General features: G+C 47.5%; 1 protein-coding gene across 1 annotated transcript; it reads right to left on the bottom strand.

Moving 5' to 3' along the window:
- Positions 1–269: 269 nt before the first annotated feature.
- On the bottom strand, positions 270–11,369 carry Smim20 (small integral membrane protein 20). Its single transcript, XM_055624178.1, has 3 exons — positions 11,154–11,369; positions 1,385–1,441; positions 270–675 (listed from the first exon to the last, which is right to left on the bottom strand). Exons 1-3 carry the CDS (start codon positions 11,266–11,268, stop codon positions 638–640), a joined length of 210 nt encoding a protein of 69 aa, XP_055480153.1. The 5' UTR covers positions 11,269–11,369; the 3' UTR covers positions 270–637.
- Between the last annotated feature and the right edge of the window lie 404 nt (positions 11,370–11,773).

Genomic DNA, 11,773 nt, shown 5'->3' with positions numbered 1-11,773 from the left:
ACACACACACACACACACACACACACACACACACACACACACACACACACACAGTACAAAGCTGTGCATAGCAGCAAACTAAGAGAAAGCACTTTAATATCCAAAGCCTTGCTGCTGGCAGGCTCAAACGTGATTCCATTGTGTGTGGTATAGTACAGGGTGACTTTCAATGAGACAGTTAAGCTGAGCAGTGTATTCTTAAACAGCGCCAAATAGTTTTATCAAGTGAAGACTCTCAAAGGGCTCAGTGAGGCAGCGTGGCACGGCAGTTTGCATTAAAATCGTTTATTCAGAAGGTGGCAAAGCAGCTGTGCACCTTGAGCCCACAGGTTGCTCGTGTTCACATCACTGCTTGGAAGTGAAAAAGACTGCATGAGCAGCAGATCCTCCACAAAGAACCCTGCAGGCTGGCAAAGTCAATGGAGCCACAAGGCACTTCCTGATGGTGTCATCTGTTCAGGTTCTCCGGGGACTTAAGGGAAGCACTGTCTTTGCACGGTTTCTATCACAGGGGCTCTCGCTGGCAGCAGGAAGAGTTCCTTCACCAGCCCTGCTGCCGCAGCGAGCAATCTATTGTCCCACTGCGCAGTGCACAGGATGAAGACGTCCATTTTCCTCATCAGACTTGCTGACAGCCTCATTTCCTGCCAAACGGATCGGACCACACTTTCAACCCTATGGAAAGAAACACAAAAACCCCATCGGGATTCATTGTTAAATGTCTAAGCACACCCCCTTGATCCCAAACAAACAAGATGATGTGGAACTTGAGCCATGCAATTTCCATTTGGCTGAGACACTGAAATGGGTGAGAGTAGCCGCTGGAACCCTGCAAAGAGGTGCCTGGCAGCCATGGCAGCTGGGAGGGGTTTTTAAGTGGCTTAGGAACTAGGAAAAAAATGGATCTGGCCTAGGACCCCCAAATTGCAGAAGTTGGGTTAATAAGCTAGAAAAACTCTCATTCTGAGCCAGCTTGGGTTAATTGAATGTCCTATTCAGCCCTGAAGGGAGCTTTGGGGACCCCTGTCAGACCGGAATCCCACATCAATGAGCACAGCTCACCTGTAACACACTCCTTCCCCATGAGGGTGCTGTTTACAGGGTGGTGCTTGGTATGGGAGTCTGTAAAGCAGGTGATCTGCTGTGTATTTAACTACATTTTATGCCCATTTACCACGTGCAAAAGAGGGGCCCAAGAACCTTGTGAAAAGTACTGGACACTGAAATATTAGCATGATATTTGGTTAGACTTGACAAGAACTTGCTAAAATAATTAGCAAGACCAGGTTCCCAAGAGAAACGACAAACAAAACAAGCCCCCTGACTCCACAGCACTTATGCCCTGAGCCCCAGATAGGACTGTCCGGAACTTTGTAAAGTTTACCTGGTGGCTGCACATCTTCCTGGACAATACCAGCTCGATTTACAGCCTGCTCCTTCTCTGAGAAACACAATACAACAATTAATTACTCTTTAGGAAGGAGGTGTGGGCATTTGTTTTTTCAATTTCCATGGGCCAATCACAATATTTAAGAGTATGATTCAATTCAGGGACATTATTACTTAAAGCTTTTAAGTTGGAGATGCTGGATCCCATGATGTAAAAAGAGCCACACTTCAAACATCTTTCTTTCTGTAATCTTTGGAAAGGACACAACTCAACAGAAAGAACAGTTTTAAGAGCTGGTGGGTGTGACAAGACAAGAGATAGGCTGCCACAAAGAAAGAATAGGCACAGTTATCAAGATAACGATGTCTAAAAACACTTCACTGAAGAACTGGACTCCAAGCTAAATATGCTATATTTTTGATAGGAAATAGAGCAGAAAATTAATCTTTGGGTGGGTGGCTTTGGTTTGAATAATTGAAGCTTCCCTAATTGATTGCAGGTGCCGTGCCAATTAGTGAGCTCGCTGTGGCAACAGCAGCTAAGCCTGGCACTTGGAGATGTCCAACAGGCAGAGGCCAAGAGAAATCAAGCATTTTATGAGTGTGGGCTTCAAGTTCTCTGTCACATCTATAAGTGGTTTAGAAGAAACCTGAGTCCTATGACGACAACAACAAATTATTATCTTAAGTGTCTTGACAAATGGTAGCTTTTTTAGAATGAAGACTTTGTGTCAAAAGATGTTGACTCCTAAGCAGCAATGATTAAATGCAGTAATCAGACCTTTGTCTTAATAGAGCAACTGCTTCTTTCCAGCCACTCTCAGCTCTTATTTGCTGTAGGACCAGTATGTCTACCCTCATAAACCTGCTGGAGGTACAAGAAATGGGTTTCTGCCAACACTGATAGTCAGCGAATTTGCTTTTCTAGAGCATAGAAACAGAAAGTCAGTCCTAAATGACTTCCCTGATAGTGTTATCAATACTAACCTTATGAGGGTAGTGAAGGTGGGTGGGAATCTTGACAGCTAATTCTAAGACGGGCAGGGACAAGACAAGGCACAGTGGCTGGGAGATCCCAACTCCTCTCTCAAACTAGCAGGTATAGGGCACACAGGTGTTATGGACCTGCAGATGGCAACAGGCCTTCTCCAAGTCAAGGGGCAAATGGCACCTAACAACACAGAGGTTTTTATTGTGGAAGACTCTGTATACCTGAGCCCTATCAAAGCATGGATGTCTCCAACTTGTGCTTATTTATTGACAGCCAGCAAAACATCACAGTGTCATGGATCTTGCCAGGAACAAAAATAGATAAGAATTTTCCAGACCTAAGATATCTCTGATGTTGTGAAAGCAGGAAGAAGTTAAGTTTGAAAAAAAATTGTTACGACGCATTCTAGATGCACAGACAAAAGAAACTTGGCCATCCTAATGTACCAAAGGTTCTCAAAGAATCTCAAAGAAACAGGTACCGCTGCAGAGCCCAAGATGCTGGCAGGATGGCAGGCATTGCCGGGAGAAAGCTGCTAGATGGATGGCAGGGACAGAATGTCTAATTGTGTCGCAACCTCTTGTCCTGCAGTGGAGAACCCAGGGAGGGAGGAAGCCCTGTCTTGGCACCTTCTCGCTAATTGCTAATGAGGTTGGAGAGAGGCTGGAGATTTGTTCTAAGCAGGCTATAATCTTGTCATAATCTGGGTCCTGAAAGAGCCACCTTGGTGGCCTGGCCTGAACAGGCAAGCTAAACCAGTTCCTGTCAAGAGATAACTGGGTATTAGCTTCTACCTAAATTCACCCGCTTCTCAGATCCATTAATGTTTTATAAACACTCTGAGGCCAAAGCAGTTTTATGGAAATTCAGGAGACCACACAAAGACACTTCATCTGGAATGAAGAATCTGCTAATGGGAAAACAGAAACCAGTCTCTCCGGATTTAGCGCGTTCGTCTTGATGAAGTTGACAGGTTTCTATTTCGTTGTCACTGGAGGAACAGCAAACATCTAGGAACTTCAGGGAAGCAGTGGAGGCAGAAGTAGGCTTTTGCTACATGAACAAATAAGCTAATTACTGACTTCAGTTGTGAGCAAGTTTTCACATAAAATGCCTAAAACCCACTCCAGTATCCCGGCAAGCCTAACTCTGCCCCCTGGTGCTAAGGCTGAGGTTTGATTTGTAGTGTTAATTGCGGAGAGTTCGCTCTAGTCAAAGGGCCACCTGGCATTATTAAAGCTGTTTATACATACAGGTAGGCTGACTTTGGATGGTAGCAAGAGTCTGCCTGACTGAAGTCTGAGAATGAGCCAGGGTTTGCAGTGCGAAGTAAATCTGCTGTGCAGCCTATGCTGTATTTAACACTGACCACCACACAAACGCAGAACCTGAAAGCAAGCTTCCTCGCCAGACTCGCGGCTGCTTTTCTGAGGGTGCGCCAGTGACGCACCAGCAGATACACTGGCAGAGAAAAGGCAGGCCTCATCTACCTCCCCATCCCCTCCCACAACCAACACTTGAAGAAAGGCAACTCACAACTTACTTGGCTTAATTGGGACAAATGACAATATGTGGACACAGTCTCTACACCAGACAGCTCTGTTGTATCAATATTAAATTTCCTGAATTCTTGACTATACTGTGATTAGGTAAAAGAATGGCCTTGTTCTTAGCAAAAACAGGCTCAGGTGCTTAGGAATAAAAGCGCATAATGTCGTCAACCCACCCTCAAATGGCTCAGCAAAATAATGGTGATGAGTGCAATCTAGGTGTCTGTATTCTCTGTAAGGAAGGAAAGCAAAGGTGATGTCTGTTAACCACCAGCAAATCTGGGTGAAGGACAAAGGATTTATGGCCCTTGGATCTTTTCTGCCACAGCTTTTTAATTTAAAAAAAAAAAAAAAAAAGTGCAACTGCACAACAGCCAGACAAGAAAGTCCAACAACATGTGACCATTCCCGGACGGCTGCTTCAAGCATCACCTGTTTAAAAATAGCTGGACAGACTTAGGTACTTCCTCGGCACTCCCATTTTGCTCCTGCTGACTAGGCTCTGCAGGCCGCCTACAGGAGAGTCCAGAACCCAGTGAGCGCTGAAGCAGCTGGGAACCAGAAGCCAGGGGACACAAACCCCAAGTAGGAGGCAGTGACCAAGAATGGTCATAAATCCAAGAGGGCACAGGGACAGAATGGTGACTGAAACTCAGACTGAGGAGAGGATGCAGCTGTAGTAGCAGATGTGAAGCAGCTGGCAGGGGCTGGGGGCTGGGCCCAGGACATGGACTAGCAGGTGTGAAGCAGCTGGCTGAGGGGACAGCACAATGGTGTGAAACAGCTGCGGAGACCAAAGGTACCAACTGAGAGGAACTGTTGGTGTGGCAGAAGCCACGTCACTGCTGCAGCTCACCTGAGCTGGCTGGCTGAAGCAACTAGCAGCCACTTCAATCACTGCTCTTTGCATTGTAAACATGTCTGCACAACTCATCAAAACCTGGCTCAATACAGAAAGCCTTGAAATGCCAGTTGGGACACAGGACTTCAGCCTGTCTCTGCATTCTGCTCCATTACATGGTGAATGGGGTGAAAAGCATATTCCAAGCACCTGGCATGTAATAGGAGAAATGCCCTCAGAAGAAAGGCACTGTGCACATCAAGTGATTTCTGGTAATCTTGTTCTTCCAGATAGACAACACAGTTTCAATTGGGGGCAGCGAGGGACAGCAGAAAGAACACAGGAGAGATGCAGGAGAATCAGTTCTCCTCCCGCTCACCCATGTAGCCATTCACCCTGCTGCCTGCAGCTTCATTCTTAAAGGCATCTTGACAGGGCAGCGTGGACGAGGTTAGGGAATCAGGATCTGGTGTCTACCCAGCAACTAATAGGCAGAATGACACCAGATAAGGTACCTAATTGTCAGGAATAAATAAGTTCTGGGATCTTTGGTAAAACAAACAAACAAACATGATTTTCATTTTCTGTACCTCTAACTAAAACTGGGAAATATCAAGATTAAAAAATAAAAAACCAAAAACCAAAAAACTGCTCTTACTCTATCCCATTTCAGCATTTGAGTTTGATGCCTGAAATACATGCTATTTTTAAAGAGCCAGACTCAGATTTGGACATGAAGACATAATCAGGCTTCAAGTGATGATCCCTTACATCTTCAGACAAACCCCACTGGCAGCAAGAAGGGAAATGTGATGCCTGGGCTCCCTCCAGAAGCCCAACGTAACTGCATCTAAACCCCTCGCTTCAGATCGAGACCCCAAGGCTAACTGCCACCTCCCCAGGAGTCAAAACAGGACTTGAGCCATCATGGATGGCCTGACCTTGTACTCACTCCAGTCAGCAGTTCCTCAAGTCTTGATGAGTCAGTGAGAGCTAAAGATCATGCTGAATGTCAAGATGAAGTGCACCAAGACACACTTGTCACAGTGGCCTGCTACTTAGCCATCACAGGGCTCTCCTTCACTCTGTTTGACAGGGCAGTCTTCCTTCTCACTCCTGCCCCCACCTCCCGTGGGCTCATCCTACTGGAGCAGAGATCCTGGAACCTGCCCAGCCCTATACTCCCCACATGCAGGCTGGCCATGAGGGACCTGACACTTGGGACTCTACATGGCTTGGGCCCCTAAAAGCTGTGGTCCACTCGTTGGACCGACCAAATCGGTGTATACAGGGCGGTCAGACTCGAGGAGGCATTAAGAAGCAGCTGAGAGGCAGAGGCAAAGCAGTAAGCCAGCTCAGGTGGAGGGACAGTCACAGAAGCCAGGAAGGAGCAGTCAAGGAGGTGCTGTTCATGTCAGGACACGAGGAGAACCATCTCTCCCTGTGCTACTGCAATCACTATTATATCAATACAAAGTCCTTCTCCTAAGCATCCCATCTGATAGCTATTCTCCCCGTGAATAAGCTAGAATGGTTCTCTAACTGAAAGCTGTTGGGCCCCTTCCTGAAGTCCTGGCTGCCTTGAGGACTATCAGCCAAACAGCCAGCCAGACTGTGCTCATGTCACACTGGCACTTCTGAGCACTCCACGGTTATCTTGAAAAAGAAATCACAGCTGCTTGCTGCCAAAGGAAAATCCCAGCTCCTGAAGACATGCTCTGCCATGACCGTTTCAAACAGCTTGTGCTGGACTTGCTGCCATTACAACAGTTATTGAAATCTAGATGAACCTGCAATCATCCCGTTTGCCTAAAACAGGGATTGCTGTGACTAGGCAAAAGACACCAACACAATTGGTGGGAGCAGCATTCTCTGTCTTTGTAAAGGGCTGCTGTGACTGGTGCCAATACTCCCTTCTTGGTGACAGGATGTTGTACTTTGTGACCTGGCCGGAGGACACTGTCCTGTACTGTAACAGTAGACCCAATAAAGGCACAAAGGTGGAGGGGAGAGGGTAACCGTACAGTTCGCCCTTTCTACCATATAGCATCCAGGAATCAAACTGGGGTTATCAGGCTTGGCAGTAAATGCCTGATGAGCCATCTTGTCAACCCCATCAGAGGCAAGGAAAGCAAAAGGACTCTGGGCGGTTGGTAGATAACACTTGGAGAATGCACTTCATTTACAGAGGAGAGCTTGTCGTCCTGTGTCAGTTGGCAGAAGCTGCCACCTACAGTGCCCACAACTTGCCATGTGAAGGCTGTGTCTGCCTGAACTCAGGCCCATGCCACTCCCTCTACAGACTGTCCTCTCGTCAGTACCTTAGCCTGTCTGCTCTCTCCAAGTATTCCCGCGCCGCCTGTCTCTAACTGAAAGCAAAACTCCTTAGGCCCCTGGCCTACTTCAAGGGTTGCCATATTCCTACCAACAGACAGGCATACTTAAATATCCATCTAACAGACCACTCACTTACTCTTTAACCTGCTGCAATCTTCTTGCTCACTTTCAAACCACCATTGGCCAACTGTTTATATCATCTCTTTCGTAAGTCTAATGGATACTTTCACTTATCTCTATTTCCAAGCAACCTAACCTAGGGCCACACCCTATCCCTGAAGAGCTGTCTTCTGGATGCTATTGGGCTCTCTTAACTTTGAGCCTCTCTATGCCCACTCCTCCTGAGGCTTCCTTTGAGGACCTTTACTCTGATGACCACTTATCAGCCCTTCACATGCTGGTGTTCTGGGCACTATGTCTTCCCAGCTTGGCTCACTGGCCAGATCCCCAACCTACTGAGCTGACTGGCCCCGATGCATACTGCTGATGGCCTCACCCCACTCCAGACTGGGATTGTTCTGGGCAACCTCTAGAAGCACACTGGTGCCTAACCTTCCAGCTGCCCAAAATGGTACCTATCCTCATCCCTCAAAATGATGCCTTCCAATCAGTTGGCACCATCACAACTACCTTCCCAGTTGCTGAAGTCAGGGAGAGAGGAGCCACTCTCCCTCAGCCTTGGGGCTTGTGGTGATTTGAATAAGAAAGCCCCCCCATGGGCTCATATATTTAAGCACTTGGTCACCAGAGAGTGGCACTATTTGAAAGGATTTGGTGTGGCCTTGTTGGAGTAGGTGTGGCCTTTTTGGAGGAAGTGTGTCACTAGGAGAGGGCTTTGAGATTTCAAAAGTCCAAGCCCAGGCCCAGGGGCTTTCTCTTCCTGCTGCTGTTTTACATCTGTGGCTCAAACTCTCAGCTACTTCTCCAGCACCATGACTGCCTGTGTGCTGCCATGCTCCCTGCCAAGATGAAAATGGATTAAACCTCTGAAATGTCATCAAGCCCCAATTAAATGCTTTCTTTTATAAGAGTTGCCTTGGTCCTCAGGTTTCTTCACAGTGATAGAACACTGACTAAGACAGGACTCATCAGTCAGAAGTCCCTGTGTACTAGTTCTCCAGTCCCTGAAATGTTCTGCTGCAGGCTGGGTACTAGTTCCTGGGCCAAAAAACTAAACCAAACAACAACAACAACAACAACAACAAAACACTTTCAGTACCAATCTTTCTGCCTTTTTCTCTCCCTTCAGGTCCCTCTTCCCCATAGTGGTACTGAAGCTGACATACAGTGAATCTGGTCACCTTCTTAAAATACTTCAATAACGTCCACTGCCTGAACTTTGAGCATAGCAGTGGGGTACCTGCAGGGTTTTAATTAAGCAAGCCAGATGACTGCATTTGAAGGACAAATGGCAGGACCAATGCCAAAGACCCGGAGGGCTCCACATTTCCTAACAAACTGCAACGGTTTCCCATTACAAATTCACCAAATAAGTAGTACCAGGTGTATTTCAACTGGGACTAGCAAGATGGCTCAGCCAGTAGAGCACTTGCCAAGCAAGCCCAATGACCTGAATTCATTCCCCACAACCGTGTTAAAGCAGGTGATGAGAAACAACTCCACAAGGTTGTCCTCTGATCTCTGCACATAAGCTCTGGTATGTGCACCCCTCAACAACTTTTAAACTTTAAAAGGAGAAAAGAATACATTTTCTTTTAAGGCTCTAAAAATGAAAGAAGGAAAGAAAGAAAAAGAAAGAAAGAGAGAAAGAGAGAGAAGGAAGGAGGGAAGGAAGGAAAGAAAAATAACGCACACAGAAAGGCATGAGCGGCAGGTGGGAGCGATGAAGAGATGGTGACTAAGGGAGCAGGGCACACGCTGGGCTAATACTGTACATGAGTACACGTGGTGCTGGGGCCATCCCGTGGATCATCTAAACTGCACTGACACTAGTGACAGCTACAATCCGGGTGGTGAGTGTAAGAAAGGGAAGCAGTTAACCACTGTAAACACGAACATCTGAGTGCACTGAGAAGCCCACCTACACAGCAGGCTCCCTGTTCCTGAGCATACACTGAGCCAGCTGGACACGCTTCCTGCCAGGCCAGCCAGCCCTAGGCACACACGGCTTCTATCTCATTCCTCACCAAAGCCCTCCTTTTAAAAGTGTCCCTAATATGAGACTATACTAGGAATTTCTACAAGTAATACTTCACTTAAGCCACCCCAAACCTGTAAATTCAGTCCAGTGAACACCACCAGGGAACAGCCAGGGAGCAGGTAAGGTTCAGAGCGATGAAATACCCTTGCCGATAGGTTACTTAAGCAACAGCTACCACAAACGGTTATCATGAACACTAAATGGCTTAGTAGTTGAAGTGCTTAGAAGGTGGGAAACAACAAACAGACTTTTGGTAAAAATGAGCTGCTTAGTATTATTTACTTTTTGAAAGATTTAGTTATGACTTTTGATTAAAGTTGGCCAAATTAATCAGAATAAGTGAAAAGGTATGTAGACAGCCCTAGGGCCTGACCTGCCTGCCTAAAGCAACTTCCTGGAAGACGTGTAGAAATACAGGGCATGAGTCCTCTGGACTGGCTGATTAACAGCAGGGCAGCCCTAACATTTCAATGCTACCTCACAGGTGACTTCTGTGCACTGTGGAAAATTTACCCCAGCTCCTCTCTGGTAGCTACTAATAGCCCTCTCACCTCCCCTTCTCTCCCTTAGCTGTGACAATGCAAAACCATCTCCAGAGAGATGACACAGCACACTAGCTAAGAACTACACTCCTGTCCTCAAAATTGGAATTTTTCTAAGGGAACCTGCAGCAGACCTTCCATCTCAAGTCCAACTCCAGAAGCTGTCATAATACAGCCTGGGTCAGGGATCTGGTGATCGAAAAGGATGGAAACAAATTCTGCAGGACCTTATGCATGCCACATGCTGGAGGACTTTAAGGCAGGAGCACAGAGGCCATCTCAGTCTGAGCTGATGAGAAGCTGGCAGGGATTCGTGTGTGTATTTTCAAATGCTCTGCCTTCAGAAACCAAATGCTATAGCACTGGCGAAGGGCAGAGCATTTACATGAAACTTCAAATCGCCAGGCTTCAGCCTCAGCTAATATCCCCTGGGGGATGGGCTGGCCCTCTTCCATCTTCAAGATGATTCAGGTTTCCTGGAGAACAAAATGATCCTCTAATGCCTTATCTCTCCTCTCTGACAGATGTTTTCAGATGTATCAAAGTGCTAATCCTTGCTGAGGTATAGGTCTCCAGGAAGGAGAGTTTGGCTTTTAGAATGATGGGACCTGAATGATGAAGGAGGAAAATGACTCCCCGGACATTCGCCATTGTCATGTGAGCAACCAGCTTAAAATGAAGGAAACCAGCAGAATCTGAAAAACGATTTGAGGAAAAACTCAAAAACCCAGGTTAACAGTTTAGCTTTGAAATATTTCCGCTTCAAGACATTTTAAGGGATGGAAACCATGCACAATAAAAACACCTTTCAACTCAGGATGATCAAGGCTCTCCTCTGCCTCCTCGGCTGGATGGAGGGGGTTCTGGAGACAGAAGTCTGGGTTGGAACATTTCCCTCATCACTTACTGTGTGACCCCAACTGTAAAATGGTAGTAACATCTACCTCACGGGAAGGCTGTGCAAATTCAACGATCCAGTATATGCCTAACAGTATCTGACACATATTAAATAAACATTCAGTACATATTAACTGTGTGTGGGAACTAGTGTTTACGGTCGACCTGCTGCGTGCAGGCTATTTTCATACATGTATCAACACTTCCCCAAGATGCTCCACAGTTCTGTTGCTGATAGTGCGGATATATATTTAGGGACTGAACACTGAAAGTCAGAGGTGGGGCCACTTGCCCACGGTCACCGGGCTGCACAGGGCGAGCCTGGAACCCGGTTGGGCTCACTCCTAAGTCCAGCTCCTTCCTCCGTATTCCTCGAACAGATAGGGTAGAGACTTTGAGGGCGTCCCGGTAGCGCTGGGACCGGGCAGGGTCACAGGTCACTCACGGTATTCCTCCAGCCGCATAAGGGGCCGGAAGTAGATGGGGTAGAAGGCGGCGCCGACCAAGGAGATGAAGCCGCCGAAAATGAGCGCCGTGCGCAGGTTCCGGGCCGCGACCATGGTGAGAGAGGAGGCTGCGGGGCCCGCGGTAGCCCGGCACGCTCAGAAATCCGACTCCTGGCCTCAAGGTCGCGACCTGGCTCGGAAGAGGCGGAGCAGCCTCCACTTCCGGAACTTGAGTGCGGGGCGGAGTCTCTGGGCTCAGGGGTGGAGCCTACGCGCAAAGACACCGCGCGGGAGGCGGGGCGGGGTAGTTTGAGGGCGGGGCCTCTAGGAAGAGCAACGAATTTGGGACCAAGCTCCGTCTTCCTTGCCCTTTGGCTGCCAGCGTGTCAGAAGGGCCGCTGGTAGCCAGTGCAGACCTACCTTTGGCCACACTCCTTTCCCGTCGCTTCTTTTTGACCCCTTACTTGCCCCAGGCCTGGTTTCTTCCTCCTCTGCTCCAACTACCACCCTCCTGTTTTACTCTTCTATTTCCAACCACACGTTTTCATCCTTTGGCTTCATTAATTTGACATTTGGTGACTGTCTGCTAGAAACCTCTGAGAGATTTTGGGCCAGTCAC

Source organism: Psammomys obesus, unplaced genomic scaffold, assembly GCF_907164565.1.
Source record: "Psammomys obesus unplaced genomic scaffold, mPsaObe1.curated_primary_1811, whole genome shotgun sequence".
Lineage (NCBI taxonomy): Eukaryota > Metazoa > Chordata > Mammalia > Rodentia > Muridae > Psammomys > Psammomys obesus.
Note: the sequence above shows the minus strand (reverse complement) of the source record. Positions and strands in the feature narration are given on the sequence as shown.

Bases quoted from the DNA above. Each gene is read 5' to 3' on its own strand.
- Smim20 (XM_055624178.1), bottom strand. From the start codon at position 11,268: ATGGTCGCGGCCCGGAACCTGCGCACGGCGCTCATTTTCGGCGGCTTC. The intron at 1,442-11,153 runs GTGAGTGACCTG...TGTGTTTCTCAG, and splicing joins TATGCGGCTGGAGGAATACC to AGAAGGAGCAGGCTGTAAAT. The intron at 676-1,384 runs GTAAACTTTACA...TTCTTTCCATAG, and splicing joins GGAAGATGTGCAGCCACCAG to GGTTGAAAGTGTGGTCCGAT.